The following is a 27,153-nucleotide window of genomic DNA, read 5'->3' on the forward strand; positions in this document are numbered from 1 at the left end:
CTACCTTTCTTTTTGCACAGGATTTAATTAGACTTAAATTTTATAGCAGATTCTGAATAACTTTGTTTTGTGTGTCTCACACCAAGAGGTTGGTGCATTAATCACTCAGTAAGAGAACATCCTGTGGTGGCAATGTGCTGTGGGGTCATCTCCCAGTTTCTGTTACAGGGTGTCTGCCAAATCCCAAAACCAAAATTCAGTGATTTTGGTGATTTTTCTGTGACCTATTCTCATTTGACAAAACGAACCATGCTGGACTGTTTTCTTATATCAGTGGTTTCCAAACTGAGTAGCGAAAACTTGGGGGGTTTGGGTTAACAAATTAGGGGGTATTAATGAAGGGGATAATGCGAGTGAATTTACAAGATATAAACATTTGATAAGAAACCAATTATTTTAATCTTTCGAAACTTTCCGCAGAGCATGATGACGTTAACAAATATACACACATACAGACATGTCAACATTGGCATGAAGCCTCTCTGTAGTGCTGAATGTTGAGCTTCACCACAATAAATGGAGGGGCAATCCACCAACCACAATAAAGTGGGTAAAAAAAACCAATTTTTTTTAAATTTTTAAAAACTTGAAAATTTAAACATTTAAGTATAACCATAGGCGTACACAGAATTTTCTCGAGGGGGGTGGTTTAGATTTTTTTCCCTTCTGGGGGGGGGTTACGTTTTTTCCTGCAAAATAACACTATAATCTTGGCTCAAGAGGGGGTTAGAACCCCAACCCCAGCGCGTACGACAATGAGTATAACACCCTATAGGAACTGGACCCTAAAGGCTCACACCACATAAGCCCCGCCCCCTCCCGCAAAAGCATATGTGGTGACAGGTTGTTTCTCAAATGGCGGGGGGGGGGGGGAGAATGTCCACGTTCTGCTATTCTGCCTATGCTAATAATTTTTTAATCGGGGGGGGGGGGCGATCGTCCGTGTCGTCCTCCCTCTCTGAAGCCCCACCCATGCATTCAACCAATTTGCCAGGTCATGAATGCAATCCATCCCAGCATGCGTCCCTGGGTCATATATAAGGACGTCTGGCAACCCTAAACTCCCCCCTCCCCATTTTTGTCGTATACAGGGGTGGGAAGTGACAAAGTCTATTTTGGAGCAGCAAAAGTCAGGATTCAGAGCAGATATTTATTAATTGGAGCAGCGAAATTAACAATATTTTCGTTAACCCTCAACCCTTTTGAAAATAAAACAACTGCACCAGTGTTGGTAACCTCGTCAAGCAAAATTCCCTTCGAAAATTTACCTTTCGACTAAATTTTTCCCACACATTCAGAAAATTGTGCTGCCATCTATCCGTGGAAATATTCAGTCAAGTATTTTAAAATATAAGATAATATTTAATTATAATATTAATAAATATATTATAATTTTAAATATAAATATTTAAAATTATAATTATTTTTTGTTTTGCATTTATATATATTTTTTCAATAAAAATTCTTTTGTTTGATGAACTCTCAAAATTTTCCACAAACGCCAAGAAATTTCCCACGTGAACCAATTTTGGCCCATTTTTCCCACAAATATGGGAGAAATTTCCCAGAGTTACCATCACTGAACTGCACTGTCTTTTGTTAAACATCTTTTTATCAGCTTGTTTTTTGTTTTTGGTGTTTTAGGCTTTTGACACCTTGTATGAAAGAGCGGCTGTCATAAAATTTTTTGCACCTGTCTATTTAAGATTATTTTTGATTACTGAGGGCACTATTTGCTGCATTGAACAGCAGCAGTTCAAATGGGCTAAAAATTTTCTCTAAGTTTTCAATTTTTTCATACTCGGAAAGAAATTGCTGCAAAATGGGAGAGAATTTTGGAAGAATCATCACGATGTTTGCGATTTAGTACTCATTATTTGGCGAGATTGGCGATCTGACACTCGTTATTTGGCGAGATTGGCGATCTGACACTCGTTATTTGGCGGTATTGACGATTTAACGCTCGTTATTCGGCAATGTTTCTAAATTAACATTCGTAATTCGGCGGACATGCGCTTTTTACTCCAGGAATGAAAAATTTTTTCACGAAACATCGGGATTTAACACAATGACGATCGACTACAGTAATTTCTGCTGCTTCCAGTGGCGACTTTTTTTTTTTTAAACGGAAACTGACTCGCATTTGCACTTAAAAGCTGAAAGACATTGCAAACCACCTTCAGTTCCACGATCACGGACAATATCGGGGTTTCGTGATGGAAGGGCCGATATATAGTTTAAATAAGGCGATGGTTTAAGTACAGTGGAATAAAACGCTCTTCTCGGAAAGAATCGTTTCGTGGCTAGCAGGAACAAAAATTTTTTGGCGTCCTTTCCGAAATTCCGGGCATACCTGAAGCAAAATTCGCTATTTAGCGCAGAAAAATACGAAAATACGCTATTGGAGCAGGATGGCGCAAGATATTAGTTTTGGCGCAGTGCAGCGCAATTGGCGCAGAGTTCCCACCCCTGCGTATAGGAGTTCCTACGACGAAACTTTCCAAAACAAGCTCCACGGGCGCGCCCGCGCAAGTTAAAAGCGTGCTACTGATCAGATATTCTCGAAGCGAATACAAAGCTACAAAACACACTATTGATCGATATTACGCCGTGAACACAACAGCCGCGCTGCTTTGCGAAGCATAGCAGTAGTGGGCTCAAAACATCAAAAGAGCCGAACAGCATTGAACGGAGCGAGATGTAAGTGATCGAGCAGTTTGTTCGTCGGTCCAACGATCGGCGCCGACTGTCGAAATCGGCAGTTTGCTGTCGGAATCGACGCGCATCGCCAGACAGGGATGTGCATCAGAAGAAAACGCCGTCTACACGAATGAGCCCATTTCTTTACTGATTGCATTACCGGACGCAGATACAACGTATCAGCGCAGGTAAAGCTGGGTTTTCCTAGGATTAAGTTTTTTTGCACCATGTGTGAACCGAATTGCACCATCTCGCGTTGGCAGAAACGTGTTACATAATCATGCAACGCGTTTGTGTTTTCCTAGCGTGGCGCATCAGCTCAGCGCGACTATACAGCATATATGGCCCTGGCACCAGCTATTGTCGTCTGCATGCTCCGGATTGAAGGGAAGGGAAAGAAAACAAAAATGAAGGGAAAATCGGTGAAACGCGCGGCGCACGACGCATTTGACTCTTCCAGAAGCGGTCAGCCAATCAAGCCCGACGTAAAGCGCTGTCGTGAGCCGCATTGCGCTCTGTAGAATAAGTCATACTATTCTTATACATGAGTGGACGGCATATTGCACTGGGCGATTCTCGTTGCGCACGGCACAAAAAACCTGCTCCTAGAAAAACCCAGGCCCAAGAAAAATTAAAAGAAACCATCGTGTACAGGTACATAGTCCGGCCGATTTTCCAATTCTGACAGTCAATGCCCCATTTAACCACTCAGGAAAGCGCAGTGGTGGGGGGGGGGGGGGGAGGCTGACAGGGTTCCAGCCCGGGATTTTTTTTTTTCATACTATCAATTCACTATACGGAGGCCCGTGAAAAATCTGGCCTGGCCCGTCAAAGATCGCAGCTTAGGATCTTTACTGCAGGATGTGGTTCACAACCTTTGGAATCCCGCAGCACGGTTGATTTCTTTCTCTTGATTGGAAGTCCCGGCCATGCACAGGATTAATGGGAAATAAAAATTACTCGCGGTCCGATTTGGCCGATGTCAGGGCCCGGTGGTTGAGAAACACTGCACTAGACCGGGCCTTCGTGATGTTCCCCTCATACTCCAGTAAGAGGAGAAAAATCACGACGGCCCCACATAGAACAACCCCCCCCCCCCCCCAGGGCCCTTCCGAAGGACGGATTTCACTTATTCCTTTTCCTATTCACATTTTTCGAAGTCCGATATTAGACGCTTGTTATCTGCTCTATCGTCATGCTTTGTTGTCGGTCCTTGAGGGCCCAGCGTTAAAAAAGGTAAAACCGACTGATCTAATGTATTTGCGTATATATGAATTGACATCATTATCATGCCCCCAGACTTTCAAGTCTATCTCCACCTATGCATAAAAGAACCACTTTAAAGTATGAAGATGCGCAAAAACCAATATTTTCACTACGCCGCGAAGCAGCACACCTTTAGAAACACTGCTCGCCATGCTAACTGTTATTTATCGTCATGCTTTGTTGGAAGTCTAAGATCGCAAGCTTGTCACCGTATTCCAATGGTTCTCTTTTACCAGCTGCCTCCCTTGAGTAATTCATGGTTCATCAGTGGCTCCCCAAAAGTTTGGCAGTTATTTTCCCATATAAAAGAATCACTTTAAAGCATAAATAGGTGCACAAATCAATATTTTCAGCTCGCCACAACGCTCCTAGGAGCCGCGAAGCAGCACACTTTTAGAAACACTGGTACACCTTTAAATTCTGCTTAAATGTTGCGGCGCAACACAATTTATGGCGTATGAGTCCGGTGTTTGTCTTCTCTTGAACACTCTCGTTCTATCACATGCATATACTGTACAATTTCGTCGTTCGCTATAGCTAGTCGGTAAAAATCAATTAGTTTTTAAAAAAATGGATAATTACTAAAAAAAACTTTCTTCCTTCGCAGGGTGTGAGGTGGTTTGCGGGCCACCACCATCATTATTTTTACTTTAGAGGAAAATTCTTGAGAAATGATTACTGATTCATGCTAATGCAAAAACTTGAACAGGTTTATTTAACGTAAAACAAAAATAAAACAATCTAAAAAAAACATGTTATTGCAGCAACAAAAAAAATGGAAGTTCGCTGAATGTTAAGCTTGATAAGGTTCAACAACACAAACTCTTCTGCCAGACCTCGTAACTATGTGAGCTGGACTATTGCTAGGAGTATGTGAAACATCAGATTTTTAAATATCTGCAGATTGATTTTCTATTGAATTAAACATAAATGCAGGTTTTAACCTATCAATTGAAATACATTTAGAGATGAGTTATTAACAGATAATGTAAAAAAAAATTATCAGTTCTTGACAGTACTCTGTATGGCTGCTGCAAGGGACACTTAATTGCATCAATGTGCACAAACACATGCGAAGATGCACTATACAGTTTGTGAAAAACATGAAAGCAACTGTTTCAGCTGTTTGATTTGGCACAGGTATGGCCATTGACTGAAGCGATCAGTACATGTCGCCATGTAGCAATTGTGCTGAAGGAAGAGGTCCCACAATGTCTAGGTGAACATGAGAGAATCGTTCTGATGGTAGACCAAATTCTTCGATATGAGATCGAACGTGACGTCCAACCTTGGAACACTGGCAGTTGATGCAAAACTTGCACCATTCTCGCCAGTCTCTATCTAATGACTTCCAGGTGAAACGTCTGCATATCATTTCGATCATTGCTTTAGAACCTGCATGAGAGAGGTTGTGCACACAGTCAAAAACTGATCTGTGAAATGTCAAAGGCATGTATGGCCTTACTGCTCGAGTGGACACATCACACAGCAAGGCGACTTTGGGTGAACCGAAAGCCAATGGTCTCAAGTTGAGACCTGAATCCACCCCGCACAGCGCCCACAAATCCTCATCCACAGCCTGCGTGCTAGCCATTTCGGAGTAGTCTATAATGCTAGGGACTTCAATTTTCGAAATACGCGAAAAAGCGTTGGGCATCAAATTTTGATCACCTGATATATTTTTAATTTGAGTTGAAAATTGACTTATGAATTCTAAATGTCTTGAACATTTTTCTGTCTTTTGAGTAAACATGTATATGAGCGGTTTATGATCCATAAATATTTTGAATTCCGATCCCTCTAGCATGTGACGGAAATACCTGACAGCGGAATAAATAGCAAATAATTCACGATCATATGCGCTATATTTGGTTTCAGTCACGCTAATTTTACGAGAGAAAAATCCCAAGGGCAGAATTTTACCACGTATGTTTTATTGTATAACTGCGCCCACGGCAAAATCACTAGCGGCAACGACAAGCGATAACTGTGCGCCAAAAAAGTAGCATTAGAAATCATATCTTTGCACTTGGAAAAAGCCAATTTTGCTTCTTCGGACCAGATAACTTTCGCTTGCGCTTACCCTTTACCAAGCTATGTAAACACGTATTCAGAGGCAGCATTACACATGAAGCAATGATAAAAATAAATTAATGCTAAAAATCGGCGTAAATCATTAATGGTCTCTGGAAGAGGATAATCGACTGCAGCTTGAACGTGATCGGGAAGCAGGAAAATTCCTTTCTCAAACACGAAAAAGATTAAAAATTGGCTTTCGCTAACACCAAAAACGCACTTATTTGGATTGTAAACTAGACCATGATCACTTAATTGGTTGAAAAACCACTCTAGATCACGCTCGTGAGTTGAGGCCACGAGTATATCATCCAAGTATGGGTAACAAAAACTGAGATCAGCTAAAATGCTGTCAATATATCTTTGAAAAGTTTACACAGCAAGCCAAAGGTCATGTACTCGAATAAGCCAAGAGGCGTGATCACAGCTGTCTTCGGAATGCCTTTTTCCTCAACTGGGACCTGGTGATTGACCAAATCAATTTTGGAAATTTTTTTACCACTTAAGCCAAAAGCAAAATCCTGAATAGTAGGAACTGGGCAGCGATTGGGGATAGCAAATAAACAAGCGACTATGAGCATGGCAATCACCCACCATCGCAAGTGTGCCAGCTAGTTTTCAGAATATTGACAGGGCTTTATACAACGTCGTGCCTTCTCACCAAAATGTTGATGATAAAATCACAATTTGCTCTGTGTCAAACAACCAGTAGAATCCAGACGATCACATTTTTATTTGCTTCTGGTCCTATAACTCTGACGAGAACGAGAAAAATTGTCAAAACAAGATTTTAAATCAGCAATCATTTTCTTTTCTCAAAAATTCAATTTGGGAATGTTCCCTCGAAACCTTGGCAGCAACAACATTTAACCCTGATACATCCACAATACGATCAGAGATTTCTGCAAGAGAATCGAAAGGGTCCCTTACATATGGACAAAATTTGCTGTACACTAACACAGGCAACCTTTGCAGCCATAGGGGACTTAATGTTTCGTCATTGTTGGTGTTGAATAAATTATGAATTTCACAAAGTAGCTGTGACAGTTTTTTGTCACCCAAATAGCAATCTTGAAATAAAAATTTCAAACGAGCGGTCTGACTGGGCAACTCACGCGAGAATACATTTCTTTAACGTATCATACAAATTTTCCGTAGGAGGGTTACACACTAAATTGGTAACATATGACAAAACATTAGTGTCTAGGACTGCTATAAGTGAATAAAATTTGGTTGAATCTGCAGAAATTCCTGAGGTAATAAACTGACTCTAGATTTGGAGGAACCAAAGTTCGACATTGGTCTCCCAAAATCCGGTACACGGAATGCAACGCAAGCGACCTCGCTCTCCAAAACATTTTTTCGGCTGGAGCTTTGAGGTTGGTCATGTTTAAACAACGAAATGGCCAGCAAACAGGACGCAAATGAGAACGTGAACGAAATGCAGAACGAAAACAGTCCGAAAAAAGACCAGAGTCCCTCACTCACCCAAAAGTCAGTTCCGGATCAGTATCAAATCAGCAACATTCAGCAGGCAGCATGGAAACCATGAGGGTCAGGCAGTCATCGACTCCATACAGATGTGGTCATTGTCCAGCACCATAAGAAGCTTGGTCACAAATGTGGGGTGGTTTGCGGACCACCATCACCATTATTACTTTAGAGGAATTCTTGAGAAATGATTGCTGATTCATGCTATTGCAAAAACCTGAACAGGTTTATTTAATGTAAAACTTAAAATTAAAACAAACTGAAAACATGTTATTGCAGCAACAAAAAAGGGAAAAAGCAATCAACTGAACAATACATCCAATATGTATAGGATCGAGTGGGCTACGTCACAAGTACGTTTTTAGACATACTACACAAGCGGCACTCTCGCATTCCCACAGGGGAATTGGTGCCTTTTCACCTGGCCCCCTCAAGGATAGGGCTCAAAGATTCGAGGCTCAAGCTTTAGCGACAGCACACCACCAGCCATCAACCTGGTTTCAGGATGTGGACGACACATTTGTTATATGGGGTCATGGAGAGGAGAAAATTGGAGTTCCTAGTTCATCTGAAACTGAACAGTATACATCATAACATCAAATTCCCAATGGAGAAAGAAGAGGGGACCCTTCAGTTTCTAGATATTCTGGTCATGAGGAAATGTAATAGATTGGGGAGGGGCATACGGTAAAAAGTTGCACATGGACAGATATTTGCACAGGGAGTCTAATCACCATCCTGCCAAGAAGCAAGGTATGATCAAAGCTCTGATGGAAAGGGCAAGAAGAATCTGTGAGCCAGAACATTTTGATAAAGAAAAATCACACCTGATTAGGACCTTCCAGGCCAATGGATACTCTACAGGGGATGTAATGAAGACCATACATCCAAAAAAACGCCTCTCAGAAAATAGAAACAGTGTGACCGGAAAAGCATTTCTCCCTTACATTCCTCGAGCTAGAGACAGAATTGGACGACACCTGAGAAAATTTGACATCAAGACCATCTTCAAGCCAACTAAGCTGAGAGTCAGTTTATCGTATCCCGTACAATTGTGGAGAAGTATACATTGGCACTACAAAAAGATTAATATATCGACCAGATTAGAGTCAAGCACAAACCAAATCGAAGACTGGGTCAGGTTAACCCAGAGCAGTCTCTGATCAAGGATCACAAAATTCTCTTCACGAACACCCAAGTGCTATCAAACGACATGAAATATTTTCCCCGTATTTTTAGAGAAGCAATCAGCGATTCAAAAGCACAAGAACTGCTTCAACAGAAAGGAAGAAAATCAACAGTGTTTGGTTTCCCCATTTTAAAAATGATATTGAAACCCAAACATTATCCAGTCCTTGGGAACAATTTTGGCCAATCTGGCTCAACAGACCAATCCCGATGAGGCAGTGCGACTCAAGCAGGGAGAAGGCGTAAGTAGTTGCCTTTTGCCTGACATTAAGAAATTCTTGAAAATGTTCGCCACTCGTGCAAACGAATCAGCGAAAGACAAAAACTATACATCACGTCAGTCAAAAAAGTTTAAATTTTGATTTACACGAAAGCCCTTTTTGTTCCCTTTAAAACTGTTCAAAATAAAGTACACGTATGTGTACCTCCAGAGATGCCACTGAAGCGCTATAACGCATGAAATACCTGGAATTTTGGAAAATGAAGCATACAAATTTTGTTCACACGTCCTCCGGGATGCGTTCTTTCCTAGTTCTAAGAAAAAAGTAGAGAGAAAAAAAACCAACTTTTTTCCCTTTTTACCATGTATCAGGATCGCGTGACCTTGAAAAAGTGGTTTTACTACTTCGTACACTGTACTGTATTGATATACACGCGGGCTGTTGACGAATAAGATGAGGGATATCTAATTGCTCCTCTGAATGAAAGGGAGTGTAATTGTCAAATTTTAGAGCTTTTATTCCCCTGCAGATTTCTCTTTTCTCCCTTCTGGTTACATACCAGAAATTACGGTACTTTCGTGGCTATCTGCCGGCATTCAAGGATATTGCGAATGAATATTTAAAAAAAATCATAAAGGATCGTAACGCCTGTTCAAATTGTAAAACTTTCCTGAGATTGTGGAAAAAAACTTAATCTGCAAAAACTTGACCTTGAATATCCAGTTTTGTCATCTAGCTGGTATGTGGTAGTCACCGTTTTGCATAGCAAAAATCACGGGTGTGTATGCAGAATCGGCTTTTGGAGGGGCACAAAGATCTAATTCTTCACAGAAAGTTTGAGTCACTAACACACTAGAAAAGAATTTTAAATTTACAGATAGTATAAAAGAAAAATTATTTTATTACAACATTTTTTAATTCTCTACAAAAATATTTCCAATTTTTGATCTGGGGAGGGGGAGCAGCCCCTCATAATCCACCCCCAAATTTTGCTTTTGGTGAAAATCCGAGTTTGGAACCCACGATTGCACAATAGTAATTGGCTAAAAAAATGTGAGTTTCTATCAGATTTTGAAATTTTGAGCTGGCTATTCCTTTGAAAAAACTTTCTTTTGCCACGGTGATCCCACAGACCTACAACACAAATATGTATACATTGAACTTCAAATGCACGCATTACCAGTCTGGAGGATAGATGCAGGGCCACAACTGGGAGGGTGGAAGGACAGGCATATCTAGTGTCCCGGGCTCTGGACTAGTGGAGGGCGCACTAATTCACCCTTTATAACTGCTTCTTCTACATCCCATGGGTGTGCCAAAATGTATGCTCGCCCCATTTGAGAAAGTATCTAGTTGTGGCACTAGATAGATGGCACCACCTACTGAACACCAAACACGGCAAATGCTGGCCACACTGTTAAGTTTCTCTAATACAAATCTGACATAGCTCCCATATTCAGGTGCAAAAATATGTGGCAGTTAAATGGGGACAGATCAGAGTGGTGGACCATCTAGAAGAGAAAATAAAATCATTTACCAGGAAAACCGAAGTATGAACAGGGAATCAGAAGATAGGAGTCTGAGAGCGAGAGAGAGAGAAAATCGAATTTGCTTTAAATTTGATATTAAATATATTTACAGACGTGCCAACTTTTGAAATCCAGAAATCTGGAGATTCTCCCAAGGGGGATATCCCCCCTTCCTCGACACTCGTAGACTCGATCAAAAAAAAAGTTAACAAAAAAAATTTGAAAATCTTTTTTTTTTTAATCAATTAAGAAAAAGTTACATTCTTCCTTCCCCCCCCCCCAAGGCAGGTTCTGCATTGCCCCTGAGCAGAATATAATTTCATGTCAGTTTTTCCACGTAGAATGGAGAAATCACATCTACATACTGTTCATAAAGTATAAGTGTTTCCTTTCGTGCATGCCATCAGTGAATGCTAATCTCCGGTATATGAACTCTTAAAAGCTTTATATAGCTTAAAGTTTTATATTTTCTTTCTGAAGATGTTTAATCAGAAGAAACGATTTTAAAAAATTCAAATTACAAAGCTGCCGACGTAAAAACGTGTTTACCGCACGGCTGTTAATGGAATACAATAACGATTATACAGGAATTTCGGCAACCAAGGTCATGCCCCTGATAAATGATTGCCGATAAACGCTACGAAAACGAAGTCGTGTTTTTTCCAGTTGCTTAAATGCGGTCACAGAGACTTTTTTAAGGCTGCTCGATGGAAATGACTACGGCTGTCCTCTATGGGTGTTTTCCCTAACGACGACGGTAATCATTGACGCCACGATACCGTGAAAGCTCGCATAAAATCTCATTTTCTGCCAAAATCCAGAGAAATTTTAACAAATCCGGAGAACGGGAGGAAGGATGAAAAATCCGGAGTCTCCCGCCTAAATCGAGAGAGTTGGCAGGTTTGTATTTATATATATTTGAAAGAAAATATTGAAAGTGCTAAGATTTTTTCAACGAAATGTAAAATCAAGCAGAAAGGAATTTATAGCCCGATTTATTGGTAAATATATAAATGTGTGCCTCCAACTGTTAAAGTGAATCCTGCTAATAACGTTTTTCAAAAACTGCCATAAAAACGTTGTAAATAGAAAAACATTTTAAACGGGAAAATCTTAATGAGAATTACTTATTGTTAGGACCACGAAAATAAGTTGTACTAAGTTCAAAAACGTTCAAAATGGGAGAAACGTTATAAGCAGGATCAACTGTATATTTGTTTTAGATTTATTACATGTGCAGAATTCCATACGTTAAATTCTCAGTGCTAATCAGCTTCTTTGCAAGCTTTTCTTACTAGTAGAAAATGAAAGCAAATGAACCTTTGGAAAAGAACATGTTTTTAGAAATGAATTATACTTGATTCACAAATACCTTCTCCTACCCAGAACATGACCCACCGCTCAGTTTCAACGAAGAAATATAAGCAGGTGATCAAAGGCCTGGAGCATGCTGGGAGAAAATTCAGAGATACCAGTGATGTGTGTGTGGGGGACAATTTTTTTCAAGATTTTTTTTGAGCGGGACCCACTTTCACTCAAAAAAACCCCAGATTTTTCAAATAACCTGGGTTCTGGGACCCAGGTAACTTAGAGTACAGCGGCAACTCTGTAACGAACACGATATAGACTTCTTTAAAAAAATATAAATCTATAAATATTCTTTTTTTAATAAAGTAGTCAGAGATAATTTTTATTGCCAGTTTCAAAAACTTGCAATATTCATAAAGGTTGCTAAACACAAACTTACTGAAATCACTTGGCTTAGCTTGAGATAAATTACGATAGAAATCAGTCCTATGGGATTTCTTCAGACCAGTACATAAACCAAAATCTGAAAGCTTAATGTGTCCCTGAAATTTTCATGAAATAAAAATATTTAAAAAGAATTTAAATACATATGTGTATAATATGGTCTATTAACAGTCTTTCACAAATATTTCAATGTTAACCCAGTATGTAATAAACAGAAAAAAAAAGATCTTGCTTATGTAGGTAATGTTGCAGTAAAAGCGATAAGAAAGTAATTATATGTAATCACCAATCGTTTCAGTAAGTTTGATAAACTTCACTGCATTTTATCACTTTCACCAATGATTACGCACAATTCCCAAATGAAGTTGGTAGGTACAATAAACACAGAAAAATCATATGAAAATATCGCCTTCATTGATCCACTTATCAATTTTGCTTAATACATGCACTATGCCTATTTTGCTATAAAAAATACATGGAAATACATGCAAGGATTTTAAAAAAAATTATCAGTCTTATAATGTTAGCTTTCTCAACACATATCAACATGTACAAACAAACCAGCATTGCCAATCAAATTAATTCTAGACTACAGGTTATACATAATGTCTCATAAATTTAAATAATTTTATTGTCAGTGTGTCATATTCACCAATACTAGATGGAGATTATACATAATCACAGGTCAGGCCTGTCATTTGGAGGGATCAAGTAGGGTATTTGTATGAACTCCTGGTTTTTACAAAAATTTAAAAATACACTCATTGCCATAAAAATTTGCGCACCCAGAAGTAGTCATCAAAATGAAATGAAATTTTACACATGTAAGTACTACGTTGATATAAGTAAGTGATTAGAAAATCCAAGAAAAAGGATAATTTATTGCAGAAAAAAGTACAGATGAACAGAATTTTTAGTACTCTTTAGTACCCCCTTCCCCTAGCGCGAATGCACGATGCGATACGAGCAGGCATTGAGGCATACAAGTTCCGTATGATGTCCTGAGACATCTCGTTTCACAGTTGCTGTAAATGCGCCTCTAGTTCGACCAACCTCGTAGGGTGTCCAACTTGCCGTCCCAAATGATCCCAGATATGCTCCATTGGTGACAAATCTGGGGATAGAGCAGGCCAGGGAAGGGTGGTAATGTGGCAGAGGCAGTCGTGACATCCTTGCTGTGTGTGGCCTAGCATTGTCTTGTTGAAAAATGGCTCCTGGGAGCCCTGCCATGAGTGGCAACACATGTGGCTGAAGGATGTTATGGACGTACCGCTGGGCTGTCATTGTGCCATGGATCAATATTAGGGGTGACCGTGTATCGTAAGCAATGGCACCCCATACCATGATACCAGCTGTGGGAGCGGTGTGTCGCTGTAAAGCGAAGGCAGGATTGAAGCGTTCACCACGGGGCCTTCACACACGAACACGATTGTCATCACTGCTCAAGTTGAATCTTGATTCGTCGCTGAAGACGACCTGGTTCCATTCCGTTGCAGTCCAATCCTGTCGTGCTCGACACCACTCCAAACGGAGGCGTTGGTGGGTGGGTGTCATTGGCAGCACACGTAATGGGCGCCGCGATACCAGATGTCCTTCAGCCAGGCGCCTTGCGATGGTTCGGGAAAACACAGGGGCCCGTAGTGAAGCTGCTGCCTGTGTCTGGATAGCGGCCAATGAGGCCGGTGGCTCTACGCGTGCGTTTCGGATGATGTGACGGTCTTCTCGACGAGGTCTGTCGAGGGCGTCCTGAACCTGGTCGCCGTGTAAATGACGTCGCTTCTGTCCACTGGTCCCAACACCTCCTCACAGTAAAATCAGAATGGCCTAGTTGACGAGCTACTCGCCGAGCTGACCACCCAGCTTCCATCATCCCGATGATTCTTCCCCTATCGAACTCTGACAACTGCTCATATGGTCTTCAACGGCGGTGTAACGGCATGTCTACCTCAGCATTTCCTTTGCAAATGATTAAATGCACTCCAGCAAGCTCTGCTTACCTGTTTTATACTCCAAGGATAACGAAGTTCAACGCCCGCTAGTGGCATTACGCAACGCGCAATCATGCTGCATTTCTAATCATTTGCATATCTGCCCGATATGTACCTTCAGGCCAACTTTCGTTTCGATCCCACAATTATTTCTTGGTGCGCAAATTTTTTATGGCAATGAGTGTACAATAGAAATGGACAAACAAGATGAAATATGTATAAACATACATTGCGTATATGTTCTTTGCGCCCCGCCTCTGTAAAGTTAAATGACGGGCCTGTCAGGTAAATACAATAAATTCTCTGTACATGAAGAAAATTTATCAAATTTACCGAAATGGTCAGTGATTATGTATAATTTTTTAATTAAATCACATTTACTGTGATGCACATTGCTTACAAAAAAGAAAACTTTTTTTCCTATAAATATACTTATATTTTCAAAAAATGGTAGCTGAAGGATCACTGTCTTTTCTCCAGTGAATAGTTAGGGTTAGTTAAAGATATTCATGCCTGAACCAGAATTTGAAGTTAGACCTGAACAGCTGGAGACTAGTATTGTTAACCACTTGACTGAATCTCAGTAGCTGATTATGTGTAATACACATATGAGAATAATATTGTTAAATTCTTAGATGATAAAAAAAATTTTTTTAAATAAATCCAGCTATTTCCTGTTTTTAAGTTAGCTCTGCACATGTAGGTTTCTGCAATTTGACTATATTTGACAAGATTTTGTATTAGTGCCTCAAAGCAGAATGTTTTGCATTGTTCTGCAACAAGCCCTCAGCTGAAAATGTCTGCACCAAAAATTTTCATAGTTTTATTTATATATATATATATATATATGTGTGTGTGTGAGAGTTTTTTACAATTCTAATCAAGATTTTCTGTAACATACTTCACTGTTTTTTGCATATGCTTACTTAAATACTCTAACCATACACACTCATTTTCAGATGAACAAGAGATACCTAATCTATATATAGGACTTGCTGTATTCATTACTTTAGAATGAAAATTTTATTGTGTTCAGTCAATACAAAATTTAAAATGATTAAATTTCAGTTGTTTATCAAAATAAGTAAAATATACAGTATATTAGAAAAACACCAGAAACCAAATATAAAACATACCCTAGCATCAAGTAATAAGTTATCTGGCTTGATATCACGGTGAATAAAACCAAGTTTATGGATGGAATTTATAGCCAGTGCCGTTTCCGCAATATAAAACTGCGTGCAATCTTCAGACAGTGTATCCTTTTTCATCAAAAGTGTCATCATATCGCCTATTAAGAAAATTAAAACAAAATGTCTTTATAGAAAAATATTTAAATCACATATACTAGTCTGAGAGATTGATAACATGGCAAGGTATCTGAGGTGTAAATTCAGACTTTCCCTTGACAGACAAAATAAGCTTAACTGTATTGTATCCTCTATAGCAGTGGAGTTCCCAACCTTTCATTCTTCAGTACCCCTTCCCCATCAATGAAAATGCATGTGACTTGCATATACTCCCTCCCCTTGTACAAGTAATAACTTATGTTTTGTACATTTCATCAATTTATGGTTTTCCATCAATAATGATTATTTTTATTATACCCTTGAAAAAAGAACATTGTATTTAATTTGAAAATTCATTTTCATTACTATATTCTAACTCCATGCTAAACTTCACAGGTTGAGATTTTTAAAATTAATTTTTTTAAATTGCGTTAAACCCTTTAAATACGGGATACCTGTACTGCTATAAACTATAGAGCTGTGAAAGGGCTAAAATAAGAAATTTTAAAGCTAATAAAATTCTAAACATTGTAAAATTTTATTTTACAGTAAAATCTTGATACAGCAATATTCTGTGGACTAAAAAAAATATTGTTGTAGAGAAATTATCGTTATATCAAGAGGCAGCAGTTTAACATTTGAGTATAGACATTTCCAAATAACTCTTGAAAAAATATTGTTGCACAGGGATTTGTCATTATATAGAGTATCATTGTAACATGGTTTCACTGTATTTATAAAATTTTACAAAAATATATAAAAATTAGCTTAAAAGTTTATTTACACTCCCTCCCGAACGTACATAAAATTTTTTTTGGCTTTTTGGATGTGGAATGTTTTACTGTGTATAAGCAGGTCCATGCATATAAATCATAAAAATGTGCATACCTCCTGGCAAAAATTCCATGATTAAATAAAGGTTCATGGGGTCTTGGAAACTATAATACATTTTGACAACCCACTGATGATCAGCTTCTACAAGAACATCTCTCTCTGCTCTGACATGAGCAACCTGAAATGAAACAGACATTATCTCAAGTGATCAGATTTTATACAGTTTATTTTTTCTCACTATGTGAAATATATAGGAAAAAAATTGAAATTTCTGTAATTTCTTGCATAAATCTGAACTATATCTTTATTTTTAAGAAAACAAAAAGTATGATCACATTAAACTACCTGTTCTTTAGCAAGCATATCAGCTTTGCGAAGAATTTTCATGGCATATACATGGCCAGTATCTTTTTTTTGAACAAGCCTCACTTCTCCAAAAGCTCCACGACCAATGACTTTTAATGGTTCAAAATCTTCTACTCCTAATCTAGAACGCTTCAGGCGTAAAAATTCAGTTTCTTTTATAGCATGCTGATGTCTTTTCTCCTGTTTCTGACAAGTAAAAAAAATTATTTGTTTCATCTCTTAAAACTAAAAATATATAAGACATACAAATTCAATGTTACTTTGCTTTTGAAAATTAAATTGTTGCAAAACCAATACTGAACTTCCTGACACAAGATTCTACATGAATTTAGATAAGAAAATAAAATTTCATCTGTTTTGTTTGATTGAACTTTTCAACTGAGAAACACCATTTCAAAACCAGATGCTGATCATTTTCCCACATAATCTTTAAATAAAAAGTACGCAAGCAGAACTATCTTAATAAGTTAAAAGGCCAAACCATTTTTCGGTGCTCCTTTTTTATTTTAATGAAAGACCAAATTGAAAATTATATTGTATATATAACATGTATTAATGAAACCCTTCAATACTTTAGGGGCCCTTGTTCGATTTGGAATTCATTCATTAAGACATCACTGACTAGGAAATGGCATTCATAGCAAAAGCCTATGAAAGACTGCCTCTCTTGTTGGGTGTTGATAGAAGCGGGGATTCCAGAGTAAAGCCTGTGCTCTTCTGTATCAAACAAATACTCTAGCCTTCATTATTAAATAAGTAAAAATACAATAATTTAAAACAAATCAATCTGCACTTTTCCTTTGGAAAGGATTGTGGCTAGTGTGAGAATATGGTTGAGGAAACCAAAGCTCTGTCGTACAGGCAATGTAAGCACTTTGTCCCAAGAGGACACGTTTTGTCCCTGGAACTTAAAATAAACATAAAAGATAACATAGTTTTAAAAAAAATGAATAATTTGAGTTTCTAATATTTTTTATGGGAAAGTTTGATTCCACATACAAGTGTTTCGAATTATGAGCATGTTCACGGAAAGAATTATGCTCGTAAATATGCCTGCTGTACCGACCTATTAGTTTCAAGATAGTTCCAATGCATAAATAATGTGTGAATGAATTGAAACACCTCTTTTGTAAACACTCATGAGACCAGAAAAATTTTCTGTAAAAAAAATGAACATAACAGGTTCCTATTGAGACATTTAAAATATTATCTTCATATATAAATATTCAGTATCTCTCATGTTCTTATTTTTTTAATATCCAAACATGGAAGATCTAATTTAAGAGTTACAAATTCTCAGGTAGGAAAAAAAATCAGTTGAAAAGCTATGACATCCACAAGAAGTGAAAAAATCTATTGTGTGGCTTAATATTGGATAAGGGAAATATTTATTTTATTATATCTGCAAAGCCCTTCAAAATGAAACCAAGACAGTGTCTTGTTCGCCTCTAAGTACAGTATGAGCTGATTTGAGTTAATTAACTTCAACTGAATTTTTTTTTTCTTTTTTGCCTTTTGTGGAATTCTTGCAGCCATACACAATAGCATTTTAAGTAAAAGAAATCTGGCAGAAAAACTTAGATTCGCAGAGTCCCACTAACCACTAATTCCAGCTTTAGTTAAGTGAGTATGCAGCGTGTCCTCTAAGTGCTAGCATGGCCTTTATCTCATCAACAGTCCATCGTAGAGGTGCGATTCAAATTTAAAAAATGCTCAATAGGCATTCAACCACCCAGCACTTTCATGCATGCAGTCACAAAAGACCTTGTGCATAGAATTGTGGGACTCACTCATAAACGGAGATGGACTTGAGTCTGGGGCCTACAATGACCATGTCAATATATACATACATCACCCGTATAAGTCTTCGGTGTTGGGCATGCCTCTTCCCCCCCCCCCCTACTCATCTCAGCCCATGGACCCACTTATGAATTTTCGAAAGAAGTCACAAAAATTTTTGATACACATAAAATTTAGCACATCGAAACTCTGGCTTAAAAAAAAGAGTTTTCACAGACAAGTGAAATTCTTACAAAAAAATATTCCTTAGTTGAAATCTACATACTGCCTATAAGCCAGGTTGTTTTTTTTTTTTTGGTTTTTTTTTTAATTTGTTCCTATATAAAAAAAATTGGGGTTGGTTTATATAGTCCCACAGACCAGTTTTTTAGAAAGAAAAAGTTAAACCAATTTACAATTACTAAGTTCAACCAATACTACAGCTCAATACAGCAAGGGCACAAAACCGTTGACCCTGTGCTTAATGCAAATTTTCGGGTATGCCAATCAGTTAAGTTAAATCACGCAGTTGGCCCTGTATGAAAGGTGTTTCTAAAAAAATAAAAATATCAAACCACCACAACACGATCCACCAAACTGTGGCTATCTTGCATATCTGTCAGGAAGGCAATTGAATCACACATGCACCTCGTAAACATTCATCTGAGGAATTTTTAATGAATTGATACATTCCTAAAAGTTCTGGTATGTGTTGTGTACCTAAAGTGAAGATGATTGTTTCTAAGCAATGACTATCATGCTGTCCAGCAGACAAAGCTTAGCACCCCTGCATTCTTGACCCCCCCCCCCCAAATCCATTAATCCACTACTGAACCAAACACCAACTCTGGCCATATCGCTATATTGCAATTTACTGCCATTAGTGAGATGGGTTGGAAGTGAAGGCGCTGTCTATCTGTGGTCGCCTCGAGTTCGTTAGGGAAAATATCTTATCGATATCCTCCCTTGGGTTCGAACCCGGGACCCTGACAAAAACCTTCACGATGGTAGACGAGCATCTTACCACCATGCCACTCGGGCACCCATTAATCCACTGGAAAAAAAATGCTATCTGTCTTTAAAGTGGGTCTATTTGCTGAAAAAAATGAAAAAGGGAAAAAGATTGAAGTTTAATTTTTAATTCATCATTGTAACTTTAGAAATCTTAATACCATATTTTCCCCCTGAAATATACTTTTTTAGGGGTAGTGTCTACTTGTACATGACCTTTAACCTATTTACTATTTTGATATTCAAGTGAGGCCGGTCGGCTTCTGCATAAGTGTAACGTATATAGTATTTGCACAAGAACATAGTATTCACATGAAATTGGCCTAAATTGTGTCCCTAGCAGTTTAGATAAATATATTCGACTAATAAATAATATAAAGATAAATATACACTTTTTTGCCACTTTATATTCATATTCTAGAAATAGCTTTTAAAAATTATGCTCAAACAAATTTTTATTTAAGGAAATATCCTCTTGACTGGCCCCAGAGCCTATTTTCTAAATTTAACAAAAAATATAGGCCTATTTCTCAGTAATATACAGGATGCATAATAAACAGGGGGTATGCCATTTTACTGGCAAGCTGGTCATTCAAGAGGTATATTTATAATACGTTATTCTTCCAACTAGAAAAAGTTTCCAAATAACGTGTAGTACTCAGATACGTCATTCATGACGTTTCAAGAGGTTATATATACATAGATATATATTAAAATAAAAATATTAACTTTTTATACAGTCCCCTGTGTGTCCTGAAACCCAATTAGAAAGTTGTTGCCCTGTCTCTCCTGATGCCAACAAAAAAATTCCATGTTTCTACGTGCAATATTCACTGAGATATTTGAATTTGAAAAACTGAGGAAAATTGTGGAAAAATTGCCCTAAATGCCGAAATTTTTTTTAACCTGCATTTAACATTTTTTTTTCAAAAATTTCCTTTGTTTCTCGAATTTGAATATCTCAGTGAACTTTGAAACATGGATTTTTTTTGTTGGCATCAACGGAGACAGGACAACTGACTAATTGGGTTTTAAGGCACTGATGCAGTGGTAAAAAGGTAATTTTTTATTTTAATAACTACATAACCCCTTGCAACATGTGCGTGTGTGTGTGGATGACATAACTAACTACTACCCATTATATGGATACTTTTTCTAATTGGAAGTATGCCTCTGGGATCAACAGTTCACCAATAAAATGGCACACCCCAGTTTGCTATGCACCCGGTATATTTTTAAGACCAGTATACTTTCATGTTTTTCATAATTTCAAATATTTTGTATCAATAATTTATAGACAAATGAAAATTTTTCCCAGCTTTTTTTCCCCCTTGCATGACATTTGAGAAACGTGGGTTCAAATCCTACAACACCAGTTGCCACCTATCAAATTTTGTGTTGAAAAGGTTAAGAGAAGAAAGCTATCACTCGAACCTCCTTTTAAAAAAATTAGAATTGTAAATCACTGTATTTTAACATGCATAATGAACCCCTCCTCCAATTTTTAGGGTTAAAAATTTGTAAAAAAGTTGAAAATATATATCTATAATAATATACATGTATAACATATAAAAAAGAGGCGTGTTTTTATTAAATGCCCTTGTCCTGGCTATTTTTTTGGGAGAAATATACAGAGTGATAAACTACCGATCTAAGTACAGACAAATTTTCAGGATATCTTAATGAGACCATGGGGGGAAGAGATTTATGCAATAAAAAAATAGTTTAATTTTTGACCACCAGGTGAATAAGTGGTACTTTTTATTGAATTTTTCCTTTTGTCAATGGTCCATATAATGTCTATAGCAAGTTTCAATGGAATATGTTCACCAGAAGGGGCACTATATAGATCTGAGTAGTTGCAGTATACTGACACTCCTCAGACCTATGCAGTGTGTCAGTATAAAAACACTCTTCAGACCTATGCAGTGTCCCCCAAAACAGAATATGCCGAAATGTGCAACGTACGTTGCAGAACAACCAGTGCTGTTGCAGAACAATCTGGTAGAATTTAAAGAAAAATGTAGAAAAACGCATTATGTATATGTAAATTTTTACCCCAGAACATTTTCAGTCAGTTGAGGGCTCATTGCAGAACGCCACAAAACATTCTGCTTTGGGGGCAGTGTCCATCAGTATACTGACACTACTCAGACCTATATAGCATCAATTTTCGTCAACATATTCCATTGAAACCTAGGTATATATGCTATAACATGAATGAATGAACGCCAGGGTCTCTGCCACCAGACTTATCCTGTTGCCGAGATCTCTTCCAGCCCAGCTTCGTGGCAGAGTCTGGAACAAATATATATATGCTATAACAGTGGTTCTCAACCTTTGGAAGCCCGCGGCCCGGTTTCATTTATTTTTTTAAGTCGAATGCACGACTAATGGAAAATGAATGGGGAAAATGAAACGGCAGATCAGTCGTGGCCCGGTATGAATGATGTCGCGGCCCGGCGGTTAAGAAACACTGTGCTATATGAATCATGGAAAAAAGGAAAATTCAAAGGAAAAGTCAAAAATTAAACTTTTTTATTACATCTCTCACCCATGGTCTCAAGATATCCTGAAAATTCGGCTGTATTTGGACGAGTAGTTTTTGAGCAAAACTACTCAGAGTATATAGGATTAAAATCACCTTGTGTAATTGAAAATTATTTTCACTTTATGATGTGTTTCTCAACATGCTTAGTTTTTGATCAGTGTTGCAAAACATGTAAAAATGTCTTTCTCCTCACATTAGGTAACCAGAAGTAAGTTTTGATTTAAAAAAAAATATATCCAAATTTCTTGGTTGCAACATCACCTGCAGTAATGTTTCATCTAAAGACTTTGCTGTGAGAGTGCATCTCGTGCTCTAGCAAAACAAAGACAAATTAGAAATCTGTTGTTCCTATAAAATTGATGAAAAAGAGGAACAAACAAAATAAAAATGTAATTTACAAAAAAAATTGTTCAGAGTATCAGTGCTTGTTGCAGTTGAAAATGATTTGCCAAAATAGATGGAACATGTAGTTGTAATTGTCAAGTATTAATATCAAGTGCTGAAACATGCAAAATGCCTCATTGGATTTGCCGAACTCTTAAAACATGGTTAAAATATATTTTTTCCCCCCTATGAATTTTTAATAAACTTCATTGCTGACTAAATTTCATTATCAGGTAAAGAAGTGTCGCTAAGAATATTTTTTCCATTTTCGTTCAATTTTGTGAGAATGATCTATTTATTAAAAGAAATATTATTTTGATCTCAACATTTTGTTTCACATGAGTGAATATTGCAAAACGGATGAAAAGTAGAAAAACTTCTCTCTCAGTATGCAAACACTCAAGATATCCATGACCAATACAAACATGCCAGACTGGATGATGGAATTATGACAATTCAACCCGTTAGGTTTAGAGGGTAAAAAAAATACTTGGGAATTAAATGCATCAAAACACTGTGCACATGAAATTGTACCTGAACATTTTTTGAGCAAGTTACACCATAATATATGTCTACAAACAATACACGTATATGGTTATATTAATAACTGTTCATTTTGTCACAATATAAGTAAAATGTATCATATAGGTAAAATTAACTAGGAAAATCATACATACTTGCTGCTCAGAAAGCCCTTCTTCCTTCATTGATTCCTCCAACCGATCATGCCTATATAATAATAAAAATGTTTATTCTAATATATTAACTTCATCGCACATATTATTAAGATTTTTATATATGCAAGCTATTCCGACACCATATTATTTGTTTGTTTTGGTTAGTTCAATCTGGGACGCATGTCCAAAAAAATATAGCGGTACCTCAAGTTAAGAGCATATCATCTCCCTTATGTCAGACATGAATTGCTAATTTCGGGAAATTAGGAAATGATGTCTGAATGTTTACTCTACCCATGTTACTCTGTGGATGTCATTTTCTTAAAATGTTTTGTAACATGTTTTCCAATACAGGATACACATTTGCGTTTCTGGCAAAACTAGCAAAATAAGTTATCCAACCAAGTGAAAAGAGTTAATAAAGAGTTCAATTTGTCAAGGCTTGATGCATGGTACTTGTCTTGTAAATTATAGTAAATTAGAATCTGACTAATCTAAATAGGTCAAAAAAGAATGTGAGAAAGAACCTACCCAATGTGCTGTGTTGTTGCACGTTCATTTAGTACAAGTATTGAAATTTTTATGAAAAAGATACACACCACACTCTTTCGTTTTCTCTAATTTCGGACCTCTACCTTTGGTGTGTGGAACAGCAAGAGACCTGTGACATATCATTACATGGTGCATTACATGATTTTGCTAGTGTAGAAACATTTTCCCTATATGCGGTTGCACACAGCATAGAGTAGAGTTTCTCAATCTTTTTGTTTCATCGCCTCCCTTCTTCAGAAATTTTTTTCACCCACCGTCCCTAACGCAAGCTAACCCTTAGACCATATCGTTACTTCTCTCACAGAGGGTCCATTCGCCAGGCTTGTGGGCGATATTGTCCATGCTGGAAAAACACTGGTAGAGAGGGAAAGTGTCATCTAGATCATTGTTGAATGGAATAATTACGTATTTAACTCTTGTCTAACCAGTGGGGATACCATTGGTTTTTTTAAAACCAGATTCGGAAAATTTACAAGGCAATCCAAACAGCTCCCAATCTCAATTGAATTAGCAGAGTTTTATTATATCTGTTATTCTGAATATTGAGAACACGATACATTCGGTATTATACAAATCAATTTTTATTATGGGGATACATAAAAGATTCCAGCCTAGAGGTCTTACTGCAGAATAGGGGAAGGGGCCTCGTGACCATAGAGGAGCTACATAATGACATCTGATGGTATGATTTTTGAGTTTAAGTGGTATGTAAATATGCAACTCATTAGCTGGGCCCGATGTTGAGATTACATAGCATGGAACACCCACAAGGGAACCCTAGTTGAACTCTAGCTTAGAGGTCGAGAGACTGACCTTACTTTATTGTTGAAAATTGTTTACTATAAATGAACTAAATCATGGGCTGAGTTACGCCCCCCCCCCCCCCAGCATCAAAGGTGGAGTTGATTGATCGAATGTGTATATGTACAGATGACTTGACATCATGCCACCCCCGCGCGCAGACTTCCAAGTCTATCTCTGCCTATGAACTAAATATAATAACTGGAAATGATCTCACTTCTAGGTAAGGGTCCTTGAATAAGATGGGGGGGGGGGGGGGCATGGGTCAAATAAGGTTAAAAAACACTATTCTCAATAATTTGGTTCGTCACAAAAATAGAGAGAGAAGATCAAAAAAAGTCAAAATGACTGGCTTGAATCTTTGCACCTGAGTTTTGCAGTGGTAAGATGCTCGTCTACACCATGAAGGTTACCGTCAAGGTCAGCAGGTTTGATGCACATAGTTAATATACTGAAGTTTTTATATACACTAAAACCTCAATAAGTCGTCGATAAAATTATGAAGAAATTATGACGACTTGAGCAAAGTGCTGTCAGTTTTAATGTGCAATATTATGGAAATCATGAATTCAAAATAGTATAACATTTATCAAAATATAAATAAAAATTGAAAAAAAATTTATAAATTATAATATATAAAAAATAAAATTTTTACCTTTTTGAGCTTTTAGTACTCAACTTCTTATGGTAAATTACACTGGTAAACTTATGATTTAAACCAGTATTTTGTTTTAACGTAGACTAATCAGAGCAACTGTTAGAATATATAGTTAGCATTTCTCTGCAACTCAATTAATGTGCATCAGTTTTGAATATACATAGCACATTTAATTTTAATGCTTTGAATTCTTCATCAGTAGTTCATGAAGTAATCTCAAACACGGTGCAAATTTTGACTTTGGAGAGCCCTGATCAGGACAAAGCAGACACTAAAGACCTTCTCTACTTGTCTGGTTTTTCAACGAAGATCTTTTGTTCAAATTTGGAGCGCTAAATTAGTGGGAACCCATACAGATATCAGGTCCAGCTAGAACAGTCCACAACGTTTCAAGAACTGTAATTTTATGAATTTCCTCAATGTCACTTTCGTTATTTGAGCTGTTCCGTTTTGGTACATAAGGCTTTTATAGTCACTTTTGAACACTTAGTAATGCTGTTATCAGGCTCTTTCTTTAAAGCCAACTAAAGGAATCGTCTGTTTCTCTCTCAAAAACTTTTTCAAAGTGATGAAGTTAACTGAAATTATAGACGAGTAATGGAGAGTTTGATAATGTTATCTATGAAAGCTGGATGAAACCGAAGAAAAATGACGACTTAAACAGAGGCACAATTTATTAGGGTGACTACTTATCAAGGTTTTATTATATTTGTGTTTTTCTGTGTATATTCATTTTATTTTCTATATACTCATTTTGTATTTTAATGTATTGTATTACATATGCGATTTCAGAGAATACCACAGCCAATCCATTTTCTTTATGGTCAAATTCGTGTTCAGCACATCAAATTACACAGCAACTATTTTTGTTTCGGCTGCAGAAACTGTGTCTAAATTTGTTGTGTTCGATGCTATTTAATTTGCAAAAAAAAAAAAAATCGGTCTCATCTAAATATTTCGAACTTCTCAACTATATTTGGGTATATTTACTGTTTGTCACGCGCACAATTACAAATTAGTCACGTGAAGATACTTATCTAAAATGATTTGGTTCCCCTAAACATTGCACGATAACAATCCATTATACTTACTACAGAATTTCTAAAAACTCACTGGCTATCCAAATTAAAAATAATCATTACCGGTGTATAATTTGAGTAATTAATGACGAACACGCTGTACGCAATTTCATAAGACGCGGTTATAAACAACACTAGGCCTATTAGAACTAAAACAAAAAAAAAAATGAAAACAATACAATCGTCATAGAAAAAAGAATAAGCATGTGGGATCACTGACTTACCTATGCTTCCTTTCGACATGCTGGGCAATTAGATTAGAATAGTAGTTTTCGAGATGAACTTTGGCTTTGGTAGCTTTGTCCAGGGTATGTCCACTAAAATGAATTTGCCCTCCTTCCGTCGTGGCCATCCTTGGTTTGGGCTTGCGCCTCTGAAAGGATACCACACCACCCGTTATCGACCTGGCGAAAAGCTCAAGCGCATCTTTTGCAATACAATATTACCTCACATTACACACAAAACTCTCCAAACATCACGTAACCAACACCAACGAATACTAAGAACAAAATAACGAACTTTCTGAGGTTACTTGCCAACTCTTCCGTTGACTCACCGTAAACATGCCAAATGTTTTCGCCAACGTAGCCAAATACTATGTTGATGGCGCTTTGCCTGTGTGTGCCTGCCCCTTATGATAACGAGCAGCTGGAGAACAATAGAACGCAACAAAGGCGACCCGAACTACACTATTTATTGTTTACGTTGTAACTTTTTTTTGAATAAACTTTGAGAATTAGGTTTTTTCTAGCGTGTGAAAATATAGTTCAGTATGTGTGCACAAAATGAGGGATTCGTTCTAATTTTTTTAAGGTGTAATTTCTCTTTTATAGCATACTAAAACTATAATCAGCGCCGTCTTAACGCATGGGCCCTGGGGGGGGGGGGGGGGGCCTCAGAAAAACGAGTAGTTGAATTTTTCGAAAATTAGCCAGGTAGGGTCTCAAAAAAATCACTTTGC

The 27,153-nt window shown here is 37.5% G+C and overlaps 1 protein-coding gene across 1 annotated transcript in view; it reads right to left on the reverse strand.

Annotated features, from left to right (window-relative positions):
- The window catches only part of LOC149085007 (serine/threonine-protein kinase tricornered-like), a 147,331-nt gene that overhangs the window by 17,075 nt on the left and 103,103 nt on the right, over positions 1–27,153 (reverse strand). Inside the window, exons 2-7 of the mRNA XM_089232760.1 lie at positions 26,417–26,565; positions 23,103–23,154; positions 16,680–16,886; positions 16,389–16,512; positions 15,348–15,502; positions 12,219–12,321 (exon numbers count right to left, since the gene is read on the reverse strand). Coding sequence (XP_089088886.1) covers positions 12,219–12,321; positions 15,348–15,502; positions 16,389–16,512; positions 16,680–16,886; positions 23,103–23,154; positions 26,417–26,565 — 790 coding nt within the window. The remainder of the gene's footprint in view (positions 1–12,218; positions 12,322–15,347; positions 15,503–16,388; positions 16,513–16,679; positions 16,887–23,102; positions 23,155–26,416; positions 26,566–27,153) is intronic.

Source organism: Pholcus phalangioides, unplaced genomic scaffold (genome assembly GCF_987345545.1).
Source record: "Pholcus phalangioides strain wild (caught in Gottingen) unplaced genomic scaffold, Ppha-v1.0 ptg000007l_1, whole genome shotgun sequence".
In the NCBI taxonomy this organism is placed as follows: domain Eukaryota; kingdom Metazoa; phylum Arthropoda; class Arachnida; order Araneae; family Pholcidae; genus Pholcus; species Pholcus phalangioides.